The following is a 21,023-nucleotide window of genomic DNA, read 5'->3' on the forward strand; positions in this document are numbered from 1 at the left end:
CAAGCCATCATCAATGAACAACTTGCATATTTAGAGTGATAAATCTATACCTTTATGCGTTGTGTCTTGTGTATAATCCCAAACTGTGATCTGGAATGCGAGGTCAAAATTTGAATGTCATTGAAATAAACTCATTTTCCTGAAATTCTCTTTTTGTGTCGTCGCCGCTTTGCAGGTCGGGCCGAGCACGAGCGTGCTCAGGGTCCTTCAGTGTCGGGCCGGGCTTCCTGTCGGTAGGTTAAATCCCGGGCCGGGCGCGGGTTCGAAATTGCGGCCCGTGCACAGCTCTATTCAGAAACCTAATCACATTTCCTTTTGTGAAAAAAGAGCTGTGTGCAGAGTTTAAATGGTGCAAGTATGAAGCTACAATGAAGTCAATTACCAAACACATCGAAACATCAGTTGTGATGCCTTAAAAAAGATGTACTGCAACATATAAATACTTAAGTCTCGATAAGCAGGAATACTGAAGGGGAATAAAAACAGTTTTCTTTTGTTCGGGCTCACGCACCTGCTACAAACATATTCTTTATACATAGCAATAAAACTTGAAATAACTGTTTAAGAAGCCTTTTGGTCAAAGTATAGCTAAGTATGACTGAAAGGAGTCCGCAAGAAATGCACGGAAGCAGGCATGCAGTGTGACAGCGCAGCGCGACAGGTGCGCTTTTTAATCTCGCGCGCGCACTGAAGAACATGGGTTTATGGTTTATTGGGGTTTTAACGTCGCAAAACGAGTCAGGCTATGAGGGACGCCGTAGTGAAAGGGGTTCGGAAATTTCGACCACCTGGGGTTCTTTAACGTGCACTGACATCGCACAGTACACGGGCCTCTAGAATTTAGCCTCCATCGAAATTCGACCACCCCGACCGGGATCGAACCCGCGTCTTTCGGATCAGCGGCCGAGCGCCATAGCCACTGAGCCACCGCGGCGGGTCGAAAGACATGACGGGGACACGCCGAGGAGGCAACGCTGCAGTGCACGCTGCCTCCTCGCCTCTCGGCTCCTCGCGAGCAGCCCCGTCCGCTGACGAGCGGTGGCGGGGGAAAATCTAGGGAAAACATGCCTGTCCCCAACCGGACATGACGTCATTAAATATCACGTGACCTATGACGTCACGCGTATGACGTCATATTTTTTTGACCAATCAGCGTTTCCAGCCTGCCGTCCCGCAAACGCTTGTGTTTAGCATACCCTCTCTACCGTAAGCTTGGAGCATGGCTTGGAGGAACCGTAAGTCATCGTTAGGCGAAAATGAGTGATGATGATGTCAGATGCCCCAACATTAATTACAAACAAAAATACCCATGCATTGAAAGCATTTTTTTGCAGTGAGATGCTACGTGCACTTTAATCATATTTTCATCTGCACTACTTTTCCCAGGCCTCCCGGGAGGGAGCCGGTAGAACCGGTAGAAGGTCTTTTGGAGGTGGATTTTTCTTGCCTTGAGTTGCGGACGGTTGTTGACAGATGGCGCTAGCTACTTCCAGTGTGGGTGTCATGGAGGAAGGAAAAAAAGAGGAGAGGCCGTCACGTGACATTTTGTGAAGCCGGAAACAAGCTCGGCGCCATCTTACTCCGGCGGGCTTCTGTTAACAAGCGTTTGCGGGAAGGCAGGCTGGAAACGCTGATTGGTCAAAAAAATGTGACGTCATACGCGTGACGTCAGAGGTCACGTGGTAATTAATGACGTCATGTCCGGTTAGGGACACACGTGGTTTCCCTAGATTTTCCCCGTATTCCCCATGTTTTTCAGAGCGCGCGCGAGATTAAAAAGCGCACCTGACGCGCTGCGCGCTCACACACTGCATGCCTGCTTCTGTCCGGAATGGCGTCAGTGTTTCCTAACCAGGGTGAACAACAACCCGAGCGCGATGACCGTGATTTTCATCACGACGATCATGATCGACGTTGCAGCGTCTGCGACAAAGTCTTCACTCAGCGGAAGAACATGCTTCAGCATGTGAGGAACGTCCACAAGTTGGAGACGGATGGAGCATCCTTTCACTGCGATCAATGCAGCAGCCGACTGCCAACGCTGAAAATTCTGGTTCGTCACTACTGCGTGGTGCACCGATTCCCAGCCGAAAATCTGGAACTGTCGTTTGGGAACAATGAAGGTAATGAATCATATTATGCAACGCGACGTATTTTGCCTGTAACGCCTCTGTGGTATTTTTTTTTTCTGCTTTAACGCTCTTAGCAAGCTTGTGCATATATATATATATATATATATATATATATATATATATATATATATATATATATATATATATATATGTGTGCGCAGCAGGTAAATTTACAGCTTCTTCTGCGAGCTAATTCTCGTATTTCATGCTTTTATATAGTTCATTATCCCTGATCTGTGCTGTTTTTGAACTGCTGGTGAATTATTTAAGTCACAGCTAGGTATACACGTGAGGTTCATATGCAAGCAGCACGCACAACAGGATAAAAGGGAGCTGGGAGACCACACGAGCGCTGTATCGTCTCCCTTTTGTCCTGTTTTCTGCACTACTGAAGCATATATGAACCCATATCCCGGTCCTATAGGGCACTTGATCGTAAATGCAGTCACTCGACGGTGCACTGATAAGACAGGCAGGCGCCTTCGCGTGGCGTTGCATTATAATTTTTTCTTGTAATGTACATTGTATGGATTCATACAGTTCTGGAGAATGCTCGACTGAACTCCTAGCTTTAGTTAATTAGTGCAGAAATTTCGCACAAGAGTTTCAAAATTTGGAGGTCCGCTTTCGTTTACAAGACGTTTTGGACGGCATGTCTCTATAAACTCCTATTCGCTGGGATGGTCATACCTTTCGCAGTACTTAACGGCATGTAAATTAAAAGCTTAAATTTGCTTCAAGAGCTTGAATGAATTTAAAAGCTTCTGATTTGACTGCCAATGCTTTAAATAAAACAAGACTGTTCGCTTCACTAACTTGCGCACAAGTACTGCGTGCAATCATTCGCCACATCATTCGCAATTGGTGCATTAATTAGTGCACATTTATTTACGATCCATTCACTAGCCGCTAGCGGTAAAAGTGGGTGCTCACGCGCAAGTGAAAGCCGCGCGGCCTCGTTCCAAGCGTAATACCTGCAGCCGTTTTAGTGCGAACATTAAATGCATACAGGTGCATAACTGAAGCCGGTGATGTACCTTCTTATAGATGCTTCTGCCTCGATCCTGCCGTCCTATTTTCGTTTTTTGCGAATTTTTTTGCGAAATTTGGCCCCTTATATATTTGCTGTTTACTGCGAGAAGAGCAAGTTGCTGGGCTAGTTGGTGCTGTTGCATCGTAGTGGAGCAGCACATATGTGTACGTCCTTCCTTGTTTCTTGTGTCCCGTCCTTTGCGCTGCTCCACTACGATACTGCGAGAAGCTTTTATAATACATGACAGCTGCAGGCGAAGCTTATAGTTGCGCCGCCGAGCGCAGGCACGTGTACGTGGTTTTATTTCTGCGAACATCCCGTTTGGAATGAACTCAAAAGCGCGATCGGGAGTTGGAACATTTGCCGAAACCTGTAAGTCATCTTCTCTGCAAGACTTGTTTTTCAACCGAAAGTCACGAACCCGGACGACAAATCCACATTTCTCGAGCGAATGAAAACTGCGGATGGTCATACTCGGCCTGCAGCAGAATCTAGGCAGAAAAAGAAGGGAGGACCGTCCTCCTTTGACACAGTGCTGTGGGTATACTGGGTTGTTTCTTATTGTTTTTTTTTTTTTTGGGGGGGGGGGGGGGGGGCAGTACGGCACGACGGTGTTGCTGAGCAGAAAATTTTTAAAAAGCTTAGTATGAGGTAGCTCGCTACTGCGGGCACAGGAACAAAGGGCCATTTCCTTCTCTTTTTCGTCTCCACAAAGAATGCTAGAGTGGAAACAAAACCTTTTGGTTGTAAAACAAGCCTTGCGGAGAAGCTGACTTAGATTTCTGCAAATGGTCCGTTGCTTGTCCGGCGCGCTGCGGTGCGAGTCCCGATTTTGAAAATCGAAACCCTGAAATTTTTGTGTATGGCTTGTCGCTCTTCCGTCAGTAAATGTACCTCAGCTCTGGCAGCATTAATTGCCATAAGTTGTTACATAGTCCGCACGCATATATATTCCACGAAGACTACGCGGTGAACGCATATGCTCCGCCCATAAAAAAAAAAATCCATGTGGAAGCGCCGATCACATATAACCTGGATTGTAGAAGTAAAAGAAAAAAAACCTCTTGTTTCGATGTTAAAGGAAGACTCATCACTGCCTTCAGTATCTTTGTTGTTACTTTCTCCATCGGGCGCACACGTCCGCAAGCCAGGGACATTGCAGGATTCCAATACCCAGTCGCACACTTCTGCGCGAAAGTGGGTGTTAGATAGGAACTAGGGCCGTGTAGCAAACACGCGTGCAGATATTTCACTTTCTTTTCTCTATAGAGAAAATGAAGCAGGAGCTAAAGGGCCTGACAGAGGCTTTTGCCCCAGATATATTATAGCAAAATTCAGCATTCAGTGTACACTGGTCACAAAAATAATGGGCACAATGCTCACATAAATAGACATATATATGTGGTCTAAGCAAGAATCAGCATGATATTACAAATGAATACAAGAAATGCAAAACTACTAACCATTTACAATGAATTTTACACATAGAGAATGTAAAGAATAATATAATAAGGTGTTTACATTTCGGCTTGCCAGAAACGATAACAGAGAGCAGGTATTATGACAATGAAATGGGTTTGCTTAGCAAATAATTTTTCTCAAATTTCTTAAACATACGGGTTGTTGAAATTGAACCTCGATCGGCATTTAGAAAGTCAGGAACTTGGAACAAAGAAGGGTATTCTTCTTTGTTTGTGCATAATGTACTTTGATTTAAGAAGATCTGTTCTACTGTTGTGCAATTTATTCCTATTAATATGTTGTAATAGCTTGTAGTAGCTAGTATATATTTAGGTGGCAGGAAGCATCGCACATTTAATAAAGAGCTGTTGGAAGGTTGCGTAGTTTATTTGATAGTTTTCAAATATTCTTAACATCTTTTTTTTTGCAACATGAGTAACTTTTTGTAGTTTTGCACTGTAGTTCCCCACACTCGTCCACAATATGATAACTTGGAGAAGAAAAGTGCGGAATACAATGTTTGTTTTAACCATAGAAGAAAGAATGAGTTTACTTATCCTGTATATACAGCCCTGAGTTTTTCCTAATTCTGCAGCTATTTCATTTACATTCATGTTCCAGGACATATCATTTTGGAACAATACCCTGAAGAATTTTTGGGCTGCGACCTGATGTAATCGTGTGCTTCAATACAGTATTACAAAATTAGCACTAATTGGTTTTTTTATGGGTTTAAATATAACATATTTTGTTTTACTCACATTTAATTTTAATGCATTCATATGCAACCAGTAAGAAAGGTTATTTAGGTAATCATTAACTGATTTCTCTAAATGAGGTAGAGATGCATTTGAAAAGAACAGGTTTGTGTCATCTACATACAAGACTATTTGGGGTGAAGAGGGTATTGTGGGAAGATCGTTTATTTACAGGTTAAATAACAATGGCCCTAAAATTGAACCCTGTAGAACGCCATTTACTAACTTATCATGGCGAGGACTGATTATTAAAAGACACATACTTAGAGCTGTTGTTAGGTAGCTCTTCAAGAGATTATGGACATTCCCACGTACTCCATACCTATGTAGTTTAGATAAAAGAATGTCGTGATTAACACAGTCCAATGTGTTATGCAAATCTACATTTAAGTGTATTGTGTATAAAAGATTTTCAATGTTCTTCACTATTTCTTCATATTGAGTAGTGCAAGTTCACACGACTTTTCCTTCTGGAAACCATATTGTGCATCACTCGTCATGCTACATCTATGAATAAAGCTTACTAATCTTACATTTATGATAGTTTCAAACACTTTTGAAAAAATTGGAAGCATAGACGTGGCCAGACCTGTATGTAGTTATTTACTGAATTATCACTTTCCCCCTTAATGAATAGGACACTCTCTAGCTATTTTAAGGTTTTCAGGAGATAATCCTCTCTCAAGTGTACAATTCATAATATGAGTTAAAACTGGTGAAATAATGTCTGTTACATGTTTTATGGGAGCAGCCTTAATGCTATCAAATCCAGAGGCAGAATCATTTTTCAGTTTATTATTTTGCCTACTTCATAAGACGTGAGGTGGGGGACGGTACAAACGAGGTGACCATACTTGCAATTGGTGAGGGAGGAGAGAATGAATGTCAATAATTACTGCAGACATAGTTGCCACAACTATGAAATGTTCATTTAGTGCTATCAGTGAATCATTAAGATCCAGACTATGGTCTTGATGTAACTGTCAGTCTGTTCGTATACATTTGGAGCCAGGTGATGGCAACAGATGCATAGCGCAAGTATCACAAACCTTCAAGACATAGTTGCATTGGGCGTTGAACGCTGCATATTCTGCAAGGTGTGAAGTTTCAACTTTTAGGCGTGTACAGCATGCACCCCATAGAGCGAATTATGGTACACATAATCCACAATGTTTTTCAAACAGACATGCTTGATAAGCACAGAAGCATTGTTCATTTGTCACTGATACTGAGTGCCTTCAATTTTAACACCTTTCTAAAAAATATTTCCTATAATCCACTTTTATGCAATTTACAGAGTTCCATGAATGGAAAGAACAAGAGGAAGCGAGCCAGGTGTGCAAGTTTGTAGCACTTACAGGTGAAAAAAGGCTCGCCAACGGACATACAAGAACCTACTACACTTGCAACAGGTCAGGAGTGGCACGACCAGGTCGAGGGAACAAGACTCGTGCAATGAAAAGTCAGGGAAGCTGCAAGTGTGGCAAGACATGCCTGTCTTTTATGGTCATCACGAGAGAAGAGGGCACTGTCAAGGTCTCGTACCAAAGGACGCATTATGGGCACGATGCAGACATTGCACACCTGAGCATGACTGCCCAGGAAAGGGCAAGCATTGTGGATGACCTTCTGAAAGGAGTGCCTATGAAGACAATCTTGAAGAAAATAAGAGAATCTGTGACAAGCAGGTTAACTCCTCTGCATCTGACAAATCGCATGGACTTGCACAACATCAAGCAGCAATATAATCTCACAGTTCCTGAAAGATGTCACGATAATGATGCTGTCAGTGTAAGCATATGGGTGCAAGGCACGATAAATAAGGGGCAACCTGTTGTTCGCTTGTACAAAGAGCAGGGAGTTGTTGACCCAACGAATACCTTCAGTGCCAAAGACTTTGCTCTTGCCTTAATGACGGAGCCGCAGGAAGAGCTGCTGAAGGTTTTGGGTGCAGGAACAGTGTGTGTTGATTCCACGCATGGAACAACAGGGTACCAGTTTGAATTGGTGACTCTTCTGGTGCTGGATGAATACGGAGCAGGATTGCCTATGGCTTATTTCATCTGCAGCACTATAAATGAGAGAACCTTGACAGCATTCTTTGAATCCCTGAAGTCCTCCACAGGAGCCCTGTCAGCTAGAACTTTCATGACAGATGATGCATCCGAATACTTCAAGGCCTGGTCAACAGTCATGGGCCCACCTCAACATCGACTGCTCTGCACATGGCATGTAGATAAAAACTGGAAGCGAAGAATTACTGAGAAGATAAAAGAAAAAGAACTCGCAGCAGATGTTTACCATGCTGTTCGTACGCTGCTAGAGTGCCCCAAAAAGAATGAGGTGGTTGAGCTTCTGGAGTCATTTCTGGCCAACGAAGACCCCAGGCTTCAGGAGTTTATTCACTACTTCAGAGGGAACTATGCTCACCGCCTGGAGATGTGGGCCTACAGTTTTCGAAATGGGCTCGGCATCAACACTAACATGCATCTTGAAAGGATGCACAGGACTTTAAAGCATAGTTTCCTAGAAGGTAAGAAGAATCATCGTGTTGACAAGCTCATCTCTGCACTGATGGACATGACATACACCTCTCTCATGAACAGGCTAAACCACATTGTGAAAGGAAAGAGAACGAGCAAGATGAGCCGGATCGAGAAGAATCACAGATCTGCCATGGCAATTACTGCGCCTGCCAAGAGGAATGAAGATGGAACATGGACTGTGCAATCCCAGTCCACAAAAGGCCTCGCATACAGGGTCTCAAGAGTGAAAGGTGGTGCCTGCTGTCCTCTGAAGTGCAGTGTGTGCATGGTGTGTGTGCACAGCTACTCATGCGATTGTGAAGAGCACCGAATGTGCTTGACAGTCTGCAAACACATCCACTCTGTGGTCATCGCTAGCACACCTGAAGGAAGAGATCAGGAGATCCTGGAAACTACTGAAGAAGTGTCATCAAATTCAAAGACAAGCAAGGCTTTCCACATCTTGGAAAGTGTTCAGACAGCAGAAGCCTCCACAAGCATGAAAAACTCAGAAATGATCTTGGCCAAGATGGAAGTGCTCAAAGAATATGTCGCAGAGAAGGAAATTCCTCAAGAAGTGCACAACAAGGCCAGCAAGCTTTTGGACCCTGTACTGAAGATTTATGAAGGCACTAAGAAGCAAGAAATTCCACACGCATCAAGGGAGCCGGCAAACAAGAAAATTGAACTCCAAGTCAGGTTTCATTCTACGAAGAAGTCTAGGCTGTCCGGCACAGGGTCAGGTTTTTCAAAGCCAACTGAGCTTCAGAAGGAGAGCATAAAAAAGCAAATCCTTAACAGCAACGCTGAGGCTACTGTTATAATTACATCTTCAGGACATAACTACTTATGAAAGATGGAATGAACCCTATGGCACTCTTCTGGTCAGCATATCCTACCTACAAGTTCATCTGTGCACTTATAGACATCATCCATGAAGTACGCAGCTGTGTGGTACCAGTTGGATGGTGTGTGCGTTAGAGCGCGAGAGGCACCTCCATACTGGCCATATATGCTGCAGGTAAGTATATTTTCCTTTCAGCAGCAGCTTTGTGGTACCAGTTGGATGGTGTGTGCGTTAGAGCGCGAGAGGCACCTCCATACTGGCCATATATGCTGCAGGTAAGTATATTTTCCTTTCAGCTCAGTGTCTTGCATACTGAAACAACAACAGCACAATGGTTTTGCTGTATCTGGCTGAGCCAGACCATTTTTTTCTCTCGGCAGAACCTGACTGCTAGAGAGCGCGTCTCCCAGGTGGCGGATAGGGAGGCTCTAACCAAGCACCCGAGGTGTGCAGCTTGCAAAAGGCACAATAATTGGACCTTTAGGCACAATGAGTCGTATAAGCACAGGGTGCTTGGTTAGAGTGGTGCATGCACCCGCGGACCAACAGGTGTTTCACTGCCTTATCACATTTCTCACCTGCACATGTTTTCTTTTTCCTCAGGCAACCTGAAGCAGACATGTTCTGAACAACTTTACTGGGTGACAGATGGCACTACGTGTTAATTCAGTGGTAAGTGTGTGCAGAGCTAAATGCGATGACTGTTCTCATTTGTGCGGCTGTGATGTGTTTCAGGGGACACACAACCAAAGAGAGATGTGAAGACAACATTGGTGGCCTTTCATGATTGCACTCAAGATGTCATTAGTGCCAGTTACTGAAATACTTGGAAGATCACAACATATACTGTGCCTTAAATTTCCTTTAGGTCCTAGTATATTGCAGTTTGCCTGTAATAGCATTGAAATAAAGCTGCATTTATATTGTTCATGGAACTGTGTTGTCGTCCAATCTTTTTGCAGGCATGTGCATGTACAATAAACTGTACAAAGATAACAAGGATAAAAAAGCCTTAATGCTCATCTGCTGATATGCGCATAGAGTCGAGTTTAACGAGGCATAGACACAACATTTTTGCTTGCATCTTCTTTCAAATGATTCATTAGACATTAGTATAGATTGGTCATCTCAAGGTATTTGCCTACGACCGCTAAATAACTTGTAAGAAATTCTTCTTGACGCTGTTTCGGTTCTGGCATGTAACGTCTGTTTAGGTCACGTAAAGCATGTAAAAAGAACTGCAATATAATTGCTCATACATCATTCGTTGCAATTCCAGCCATTGAAGCAGGCTGGCTGAAGCACTGTACGTCTGTGATTATGCTGAACTTTTTTCATTCCTGACGTAACCTAAACACACCTTACATGTCATGGCCATCACAGAGTAGTTGAAACCAGAACTAAAAATGCATCAAGAAGAAATCAATAATAAATTATGCAGAGTTGGAAGGGGAATACTATTAGGTGATCCGTGTATACTAATGTCCAACACATCACTGTTTCGACACATTATCTTAAATAAGAAATAACAGAAGCCAAGAATGTGTCTACACTCCTTTAAAATTAAAAGGCCAGGTTGCTGTCACCAGAAAAAGCCAACATTTCAGTGAGACAGAAGCATGTATCAAAATTCTATCACCCATGCAATACTGCTTACTGGAGCATGCTGTTTCAGCAGCTACTGGCAGCTACTGGCACTTGCTGCCTGATGTCTGATTTTACTGATGCACACTTTCAGTGTTCAAGATAATATTGATATATTATACAACTTGCTTTCAGTTGACCCGTGTTTCATTTTATGCAAGAAGGTTGTGCAGTGGCTGTGTTGTTTTCATGGTATGTCATGGCACGATTAGTTTGTTGGCTTCTAGCACTGCAATTTGATCAACCACTCTTATTTAAAAATTATGCCATGGAAGCACTCTGCCAGTTTTGACAATGCAAAATCCATGGCACACAAAGAAAGCTTTGCACAGTGGTCATTTTGCTCATTTTTATTTAATTATTTATTCATTCAAAGTACCCCCAAAGCCCTCATTGCAATGGATATTCCAAGGAGGGGGGGGGGGGGAGGGGGGGAGGGATAGCTGGAGCAGAAAAACATGACTTAAATGTAACACAGTGAAAGTAACAGAAATAAATGGGACAAATAAGAGTTTTTCAGGTACAAAGAAACTGCATTTATGCGATGTAGTAAAAGTCTAACAGAGAAATAGTAACGTCAATAATGGCAAAGATGAAGCAGAATTGCAAGCTGCAAAATAAGGTGGTGTGCTAATAAAAGAGGAAGGTTGAACATGTGGTACGGCAAAAAGGGATGTGACATGTAAAAGCCAGACAGCATAAGTGAAACAAAAGCTTACTAAGGGAAACATAAGTCATGAGAATTGTTCCTAGGATATAAAAAATACAGTTTAAATGGCAACGTCTGAGCCAACGTGACCTTAGCATCACCGCTTCCTCATTGCTGTTGTTGCTGTTGATGACTATGGGAAACATGGCACATACCCAGATGAGGGTATTGGGAAAGGTTTTGGGCAAGGTTTGGTGGCGCATGCCAAGATGAATAACATAGATAACTGCTAGGAAAACTAAGGCATGAGGCAGAGAAGTAGAATAGTGAAATGAGGGAAAACAGAAAAGATAATAGTAATAATAATAAAATAATAATTTGATAAAAAATTAATCCGTTCTGAAGTTCCAGGAAGAGGAAAAATTTTGTATACTGGTAACATGGTAACCTTCGAGCTGCAATACTGTAGTCGTGAAGGCATCCGCAAACCCTACTTAATGTGAATCCCTTGGCGCTCACACCGAATGAACGAAGAACTGGGAGTGACGCAGGGAGCCTTAACCTCAAAAGAGGGACCTCTAGAAAAGCCTTTCCCTCAAGTGCGAACTGCCGGCAAGAGAGGAGAAAATGTTCTATTGATTCAACTTCCCCGCATGCGTCACAAAGTTTGGTCATAGCGAACCAGCATCTGCATAAACACCAATTTAGGTGGGAAATTCTGCATCGGAGAAGCGTCACTGACACCACACACAGCCACGATTTACATGACCAGACATTCCATGAGTACTCAAGTGCTAATAATTCGCAGTGTTGAACAATAGACCATGGAAGCTGGCTGAGACATGGAACCGCTGGAAGTGGGAAATCTGAAACAGAATGAGGTGAGGGACGGGATATATTACAGGGGCACTGAGAGCCGACCGAGCCAACAAATCAGCCATCTCGTTGAAATAGATACCCGTAGGACCAGATACCCGGACAATGCGGACCTCTCTCAATGTGCATGGGACAAAAAAAAATAAGGAAACAATTTAAAAGACCTCCTCCTGAAGTTTGCAGAGAGCCTAAACCTGAGAGGCAATCTAATGTGCAAGGATGACAACCTGTGATAGGTACCGCTCAGTAGTATCCTGCAGAAAGGAAATCGTCCACTGAGGTCTATGTGCTCAACTTGAGCTAACTACAGCGTCAAGTAAGGCAGGGATCAATTTTTTTAAGAAATGTGATTTACAAATTTGCAACTTGCACCAATTTTTCTGAGGGGAGAGGAAAGGATCGTAAAATTTATTGGAAAGTGGTCACTAGATGTGCCCGAGTCCTCTGTTTACCATGCAGATACCCCAACCACACAAGCAGCTAACGTCAAATCGATGACTGATTGAGAAGCTCCATGCATAAAGGTGACGGCGCTGGCATTGCAGCAGTGCATGGCACTCACAGACATCCATGACCAGAGAAGCTGGCTGCAGGTGTCTGAGCGGCTACACCAGACACCACGGTGTGAATAAAAGTTCCCTGAGAGGACTACACTGTTTGTGCCGCTCAGTAAGCTGCCCAAACAGTCTCTCCTGTGCATGCCTGTAGGAAAGCAAACCTTTGCAATAGTTACTATGGCACAGTGTGGAAGGGAAATATCAACCACCAAAAGTTCACAGTCAGGAAGCATAATCTTCTGTGAGATAGAGGCCCGGTAACATACTTGTGTAGAAATCATTTCCTAATGTGCCACCCCTGTCATTACTGTCACCTCCTCTGAAAATGCAATTTTTTTTTTATTAGAAAATATATATATATATAGCCACGTTTCTTGCAAAAGCACCATATCTGGATGATGCTTATGGAGAAGTTCAAGATTTCAAAGGGAAGAAAGTATGGAGCGGCAGTTGCACTAAAATTTTAGGCCCGCCATAATCATTTGCAAATGAAGGAAGCCGCAACAGCCTCTTTCAAGCACATCAGTCTGGGGGATGACTTTGGGGGTCCTTTCTTAGCTTGCGGAACAACAGATATTAAGGTTGGAGTGGAAACTCGCCACTTCTGGGTAGGGCACATAATTGAGATGTCTGTGGCACAGGTATCAGCACAACAGACACAGCGAGGAGTGCGGATGGCAGGTGGCACCTGGGATGCATCAAGAGTTGACATGGAATGGCTAGTATTAACTCCTCAAGTTGGGACAGATGCAGTCATCGTTGCAAGAACAGATTACTGAGAAGGCACAAATCAGCCCAGAGTAAGTTGACAAAGCTTTGGTAAATTAAACTATACAGCATATGCTCAACAGACACAAAATGAGCTAGTTCTACTGTTCACATTGTCGAAGCAGTCAAATTGTACACAATATTATCACCGCACATGGCTGGCATATGAATTATTATTCTGGTCAAGGAGGCTTACGCATCTGCTCTTGAGCATCGTTTTGCTTGGACTACTTCTAACAGGTTTCGTTCATAAGCTGGTTTTGAACAGTCAGCATCATCAGCTGAGCGGTTGCAGAGGCAACAATAAGGCTCACCGCTGTCAGCCACCTCCTCCACAAATATGGCAGCAGGTTGCTGATTTACATGCTCTGCCACTGTGACCGATCCGCTACGAGTTGCTGCACTGAAAAGGGCGGGGGCTGCATAGGATCCACATGGTTCACTATCGGCAATACTTATAGTTCTGAAGGACAGGAAGACCCCGCAAAAGTCACAATAACAGATTCTCTCGGCACCCGAGAACCACCAGCCTCCCTCGTATAGTGGTAGAGAGAAAAAATTCTAACACCAGCACTTTGAAAATCCAGCCCTCTTGCTGTTGTTTTCATCCTCCAGAAGATAATGGCGAGTACCCACTTCGCGGGATTGGCCAAGACATAGGCTGTGACTGACAGGTGCTTAAAACGTTAAAAATAATAATAAAACAAAACAAAAAACAAGAATGCAAATTTCATGACTGCAATTCAACAATCAAACGCTCTGAGGTTGGTGACTGAAAATGAGAACAGGGCTAACCGTGGCACTCCCATCTTCCTTCCTTCCCTTTCAGCGCAGTTCAGATGTCCACCAAGGTATGTGAGACAGCCTTGGTGAATCTTGAGGTGAATTTTAAACATGAGTAGCCAGAAGATGGAATTCAGAAAGATTTTAGGATGGCAGCTGTTTCATGTCTGAAAGGAAAGTTTGAATGGCAGAGAGCACATTCCTGTTGTTGCACCCAAGGGTGGAAGCACCAAGAGACAGAACAACCCCAGCAGACAGGATTAGACAGAGCTGTCGTAACGTAACGGGTGCTCTAGCAGGTGCCTCCGTAAAGAAAAGCAGCGGCAGGTCAACAGGAAGTCATCTATTGTATCGGGTTCCATGCAGCGCAGGCACAATGAGGAGACCGAGAGACCAGACCTATGTTGGTAGAAATTTAAATGAGGCACACAACAACGTAGTCATGTGAAAGAAACCTCAAGCTTGTGCGATCGCCATCCTTTACCGCACCCCGGGGAGAGAAGGTGATGGAAGTAGGGAGAGAAAGTGCTGATGCTACAAATTCTTTCAAGAGCAGATACCTGCGAAGCCTGGCCACTGTAATATATGCGCAGGGCGCAAGGAGAGAGATGACTGGGCCTTGAAGAGATGCCTTTGGCAGGGTATCAGCAACCTCATTTAAATGAATTCCATGCAACATAACCGTAATAAACATGCGGGGTGGTACGAACCACTTGAGTAAGCGGAGTGCCTGTGATCCCGTAGACTCGGTGAGAGAGGAACACAGGCATAGTGAATCCATCATAATTATGACAGAAGGCAGTGAGCTGTTTAACTTGCACAAAGCCAGGACTACTGCTAAAAGGTCAGCCAAATAAATAGGGGTGAAGTCAGAAAGGCGGAGTGAGAATGAGCAATCGAGAGAAAGAGAAAATACCCACACCAGTCTTTTCTTCACACTGTTAGGTGTCGGTCGCAATGAAACCAAGAGAGTGAAAGTACATCAAGCAATCTTGCAATAAACTGTTCTGCAAATAAATAAATAAACAAATGGAAAGGCATAAATTATGCATGGCTTCAAAAGATGTCAAAGACAATACGAATAGATGCAGAATTGGCACACACCGGAATGATGCCCGAAATGTGGACATTTCGGGGGACAAGGAGAGGCTGCACAAAAAAAATTAGTAGAGTATGAAATCGAGACCTGCTTTCATTGAAAAATGTCCTAGGCTGATGAAGAAAGATCAAATTTGAGGCATGAAGTAACGAATATAAATATGTGCAATATTTACAAACGTTCAGGCTGTTAAGAGCCGAAATCTTGAAGCAGTGATGAAATCCGAGCCTCCAGGTGCAAAACAAAGTTAGCCACAAATTCTAGAAGGCCCAGGCAGAGACGCAATGCCTCCTGCTCTAAAAGAAGAACAAGACACAGCCAAACTCTAATACTGGATGGACACACATTCTATAAATCATCAGAAGCAAGTGCCGCCTTCTCATGCTGGAACGAATGTTGCCGAGGTTGCGCAGAAAGGCAACCGCTTGGGCTCCCACTGGGAAAAAAAAGATCATAAATTACTCCGAGATATTTGATAGTTTCCATTTGAGGAATTACATGGTGTCGATAAACAATAGAGCAATTAACTGAATAAGAAAGTTGGAAAACCAATAATGCACATTTACAGATTAATGTCGCCTAAGCATTGGTCCAGGACACTGAGGCAAGACTGTCAGGACTGGCACAGAGAATATATGTCATTCTCGGAAGCAATAAGGGCGATGTCATCTGTATAAACATAGGTTGACACCTTATGAATGCAGGGACTACTGCTAAGTAAGATGCTGAAAAGAACAGGGGAGAGGACTGCAACTTGGGGCACTCCTTTTGCTTGTCAAAATCTGCCAGAGGAAACACCATTCTGGAAGCAGAAAAATTCCCTGCCAGCCAGAAATTCAGCAACCCATGCCACAAAGTAGCTTGGATGTCATACAGCCTACAATCTTTGCAACAGCGTCCAGTGCTCAACATTGTCATAAGCCTTCGATACATCTAGAATAAAAAGCGGCGCATTGCATACATTGCTTTTGAAGATGAGCTAATTGTATGCAGCTCTCCAGGTCAGTATGAGCACACCATATTAAACATCCTGGCCTGAAACCTACTTGGGGCAAACCTATTTGGCAAGGCAAATACCCATTTTCTAAAATGACACATTATTCGACCATGCAACACACTTTCAATTAACTTTTCGAGATTCGAAGCTAGAGAGGTTGGCTTTATACTGTCTAACACGTAAAAGTCTGCTTGCTTTTTAAATACAGGGATAACCTTCACTAAATGCCACTCATTTAGAATCCATGTCCCTTTATGAGAGTAATTTAAAAGCACCATAAGGTCGTCGGGACATTCCTCTAACAAAATTTTAATCATAAGTGACACCAGCAGGACCAGAGGCTGCAGGTGTAAGGCGGGACACAGTTTGCGAGAGCTTACTGAGGATCACCTCCTCAAAATCGTCCAATGCACTGACAAATCTTGGAGGAGAAGGAACAAGAGCTAAAAACCGATGCTCAAGGCCCCTGCCTATCCCTTCTATAGAGACTTAGCAAGTTCCGCGGGTGTCTGAACTAGGGAGAGCTGTGTTCATGGCGGTCAGGATTAGTTTCCTCGACTTCAGGCAATTACCAGGTTTAGAAAGAAATTCGTAGTGTTGAGTATCATACAACTCTTTTGCATGAGATCCGGAGCGCTTAAATGTAGCCACAATGAACTTATAATTGATTCAGTTTTTGGGGCACTGATTATGTAGAAGTTTCTTCCACGCAGCCTTTCTTCGCCTATAATCTTGAGCACAATCTGCGTTCCACCAAAAACATGGCGACGTTCCCTTATTCGTCTGGACCAAAAACTCGAATTTCTGAATCCCTTCACAATGGCGTCCCTCATAGCCTGAGTCGCTTTGGGACGTTGAACCCTCCACAAACCAAACCAAGCAACTAACACAACACAAAGGGTGGGAAGAAAAGACAGTCAACAGGTTTTTTTCGAGCTCCGTCCAAAACAGAACAAATGCGGAGGACACTGTCCCCACAGTTAGAAATATATAATGCTTGAAGATCTGATTTCAGGATATTTTTAAAGCTTTTTTAATTTATGAAGGTGCACCGGCGGCTGGTAGGAGCGGACAACTGGCACGCAACCTGGGAACTGATTGGAAGGTGATCATTATTAGAGGCACAGTCAACTGGCCCAAGAGGAGGCAGTAATTTCAGGGGAGGAAATGTTAGGTCTAACGCTGAGCGAGACTGGACTCTGACAAATGTGGGGAGACACGAATTTAGACAGAAGAGGTTATTTTCACAAGCTCAGTACGCCAAGTGTGTACCACAGCGATCTGTTTTAGACCCCCACGAAACATTAAGTTAGTTGAAGTCTCCAACAATTAGAACTTGTGCCCTGCAACAAGCTAAATATGAGTCTAGAGGCCGAATATGTCATGCACACCTGTGGGAAAATATACATCAGCTAGAGTGAGTGGTTGGTATGCAGAAAGATTCAGTTCAACAGCCTGAATTTCACGCCGACTGTCCATATATTGAAATGATACAATTACCATGGGGCAAAATTTTGATATGAACAACAGCAGGCCACCACCTCTTGTCGGCTGATCTAGCCTGAAAGAGCAATAAGTTTTTAGAATGTACCTTGAATACTTAGTGAGCCAAGTTTCCTGAAGAGCAAATGAGTATAGAGTTAATTTGTTGGTTAAACAAACTAAATCTGTTGAAGTGGAAAGAATTGACTGGCAGATACACGGCAGTACTTTCAGCGACCCTATTTTGCTGAAAGAGCCACAGTGGCGACCGCCTGTTGCAAAATATTGTTTTTGGGTCCCAAGTTGGGGCAATTCCTTTGTCTTCGTCAGAGGGCAAGACGGACCAGCAACGCCAACCAGAGACCCATTGTGCTTTTGAGCTCGCATCTCAGCCTCCATGTGAATACACTGTATACAGATACTTCTGCCACACTGTGACTTGGATATCCAGTTGGAGGAATACACAAAAGCTCTGACTGAGTTTGACGTAGTGGATTTGTAGCCACGGGCACAGAAGTTTGGGAAAGAGCAACCAAAGCTGAAGAGATTAACAGGACATCTGAGCTGCCATGACCTTCGAAATGCATGCACATAGATTCTCTACTATGCGATCCATGGCACTCGCCATTGCTTTCTCCACCCGCCACAGCTTTCACTTGCGACTAGGTGGAATCCACAACAGTTGAATGCCGCGCTGCCACACTGGAATAGCCAGATGCCCTATTCTTTAAGGCTGCAAATGCCTCTCGTCTTGTGCACCTGTGCTTGTCAATTAACTTCAGCACTTGAACTCCTTCACCATGCTCCGGCCAGTCAGGATGGCTTGCTGTGTGGCCCCTACCACACAAACAGCACTTCTCGTGCTCAGAAGGACACCCAGCGGGGTCGTGGCTTTCTCCGCACTTACAGCAACGAAAACTCAATTTACAGGCCTTGGCAGTATGGCTAAATAAACCTCCAGCAATTGTGGTACTGTAGGGCCCTAGATGTGAACTGATAAATACGAAAAATCAATGGCCACACCTTAACTTCAGATGGGCAAGTCAGACGTGCAAACATAGCTATAACTGTCTCGGTTGGTACCTTTGTCCCGTCAACTATTTGGCTGCAGCAGTGAATGGCGATCATGCCAGCCAAAGTTAGTTTCTCTAGCGTCTCAGACGCGCGCAGCCGTGGGTCTTCACCGTGGACTAACCCTTTAGAACACGCCAGATCAAGAGGTAGGAACACGCTCACCGGGTGATTGATGAAGGAAGTGCATGTGAGTAGGTCTGCCACATATGCCTGGCCTGGCGATCTGCAAATGATTCCACCACGGCTGAACTGCCAGACATCAGTGATCCACACGTATTGCAGGATTGTTTATTTCAGAGCTGCCTGGGCAGCCTTGGGGTTATTAAGTCTGATGGAGCCCCCGCCCGCGGGGACGAAAGCAACCGGGATGCTACTTACAGCGCCACAGAACAAGAAATAAAGCGGCAACTCAGGAGAGTCAGGCTGACCAGGGAGAGCTCCCCTGGCCTAGACAGCTTGTGGGTATTAGCCCACTTTCCTACATTCAGTCACCCTGGAAAACAGGAAAAGAACGCCGGAAACGAAGCAGAAATTGAAGAGCAAATGCAGCACTGCCTGGTACTTAGCCACAACCCAACAGGGATGGTTCGGGTCTAGAAGCCTGCCTTGCGCCGGGCATCATGCTCAGCTCCAGAGAGTTGTTGTCCTCAACAAGCTAATGGCGCATGCAAACTACAGGGGATCGGCCAAACACAGGCGGCAACTGACAGGTGCTCAAAACATAACAATAATAATAATAATAAGCAGAATGCATGTGCACGAGCAATTCTACTGCGTGTTCTGCCTCCTCTTCTTTTATGGGACAGCCAGGAACTTCGCTCACTTCGTTCTTCTTCCTCTCCATCCTCTCGTGCTTCCTAGACGCTGGCATACTTTTTGGAAATGACCAACTTCCTTGCATTTGGAACAAACCTTATTTCTGGCCTTCTGTAATTAGCGAAATTGGCGAAATGTTGACTGGAGCAGCAGGTAACAGCAACGTCCACCTTCACTGATTACGCCCCCGAGCAGATGGGGGCACGTGAGCAGCGTCCGGAGTGAGTCAGAGCTACATGCATGCGGGCACGTCCCATGTCCGAGAGGCGCTAACTTGCCTTACGTATTTGCTTTAAGCCGTTAGAGGAGGCTATTTCATGCAAACTTTTAAGTGACTCTTCGTAGTGGCACGCGACTATAATAAAATGAGCAATGCAGACTTCTGACAGGCTCACCGGGGCTTTGTAACGTTTCTTGAATCGGTGGTGTTCGACGAGCACGTTCGTCGTGGCTGAGAACAGACGGGCAAGTGTTGAGCGCGGTTTCACGCATCTTCGCCTTCCGTAACTTCACTTGAGGTTGCTCCTCCGTTTTGAATTTGCGCTGGCGTGGCAGGAGCGGGCGCGTTGCGGTACCGACGCTGATCTTCGACGCCGAGCGAATGCAGAAATATAGCTTTGCGCCGGGATGCAGCTAACTCGGAGGCGCCAGATGCTTCTACATGTAAGTAGGTAGAAAACAGTGCCTTCCACAGGTTCCAGGGTATTGGTGGCTAGCCACGGGTTCCCAGGAATGAACGAGGGCGACGTAAAGGTTTACCTCGTTGCCACGTTGTTGTATTGTAGGTGGAAGATCAAATGACGCACCGCAACGATGTTGTGCTGACGCCTTGTTTTCTGGGGCCTCCCCTCTTTTTTTCCTGCGTCACGTGTCAGCAACAAACTATGAAGAAGCGAAAGTGAAAGTAAGAGAAACGAAACTGAACCTTCCACAGGTGCTGCACAACAATATTACTGGAAATGAACATATTTTACCAGCTTATAGTGTTGGTTCTGGTGTAACACACGAATCATTTCAGCTGAAGGCATGCGTGTATATGTCAGAAACTATATTAGTGAAGCAACTTGAAACTGCTTCTGCATTTCTCATAAAAAAGAAGAAAAAAACATGATCTTGTTTTCATAGCATATGCGTGTCATACATCACATGTGATTGTTAACTGTAGCTGTAACTTGAAATGAACCATGCTGTCTGTGATCAAAGCCACTTTTTTATTATTCAAGAAACCTTATTATTCATCGCTTTCATGAAAGGAATGAAATGCTTCACTTATATCGGTATACAGGTATGGTTCATTGTGCGCTGCAATATATTCCCTACGGGACCTCGTGTTTCGATTGCCGGGCGCCTAGTTTTCGCCTTCAAATGACCTCGACCTTTGAAAGCAAAAGGAAAGGCGCCTTACTCCCCCCCCCCCCCCCCCCCCCCCCTCCCTTCCACCTTGGCTCTAGCTCTCGCCGGCGACTATTCTCTCTCTCCCCGGCAGGAAGAACAGCGAGTGGCTCCTGCCTGGTAGACGGTC

At 44.4% G+C, this 21,023-nt stretch overlaps 1 protein-coding gene and 1 long non-coding RNA gene across 6 annotated transcripts; one reads left to right on the top strand and one right to left on the bottom strand.

Moving 5' to 3' along the window:
- Positions 1-1,696: 1,696 nt before the first annotated feature.
- LOC149366536 (uncharacterized) lies at positions 1,697-9,686 on the top strand. The gene is made up of 3 exons (XM_089551360.1): positions 1,697-2,123; positions 6,682-9,428; positions 9,492-9,686. Exons 1-2 carry the CDS (start codon positions 1,832-1,834, stop codon positions 8,760-8,762), a joined length of 2,373 nt encoding a protein of 790 aa, XP_089407486.1. The 5' UTR covers positions 1,697-1,831; the 3' UTR covers positions 8,763-9,428; positions 9,492-9,686.
- A 791-nt stretch (positions 9,687-10,477) lies between these two features.
- On the bottom strand, positions 10,478-20,695 carry LOC149366537 (uncharacterized). Of its 5 annotated transcripts, none has more exons than XR_016283888.1 (3): positions 19,897-20,512; positions 18,848-18,908; positions 10,478-15,040 (listed from the first exon to the last, which is right to left on the bottom strand). It is a non-coding gene; the product is annotated as an uncharacterized LOC149366537 (long non-coding RNA). The 5 variants fall into 5 exon arrangements; XR_016283903.1 differs by having other exon boundaries at positions 19,064-20,459; XR_016283905.1 differs by lacking the exon at positions 18,848-18,908 and having other exon boundaries at positions 19,897-20,695.
- Positions 20,696-21,023: the final 328 nt, after the last annotated feature.

This window comes from Amblyomma mixtum, chromosome 1 (genome assembly GCF_055824585.1).
Source record: "Amblyomma mixtum isolate Tamu chromosome 1, ASM5582458v1, whole genome shotgun sequence".
NCBI classification, from domain to species: domain Eukaryota; kingdom Metazoa; phylum Arthropoda; class Arachnida; order Ixodida; family Ixodidae; genus Amblyomma; species Amblyomma mixtum.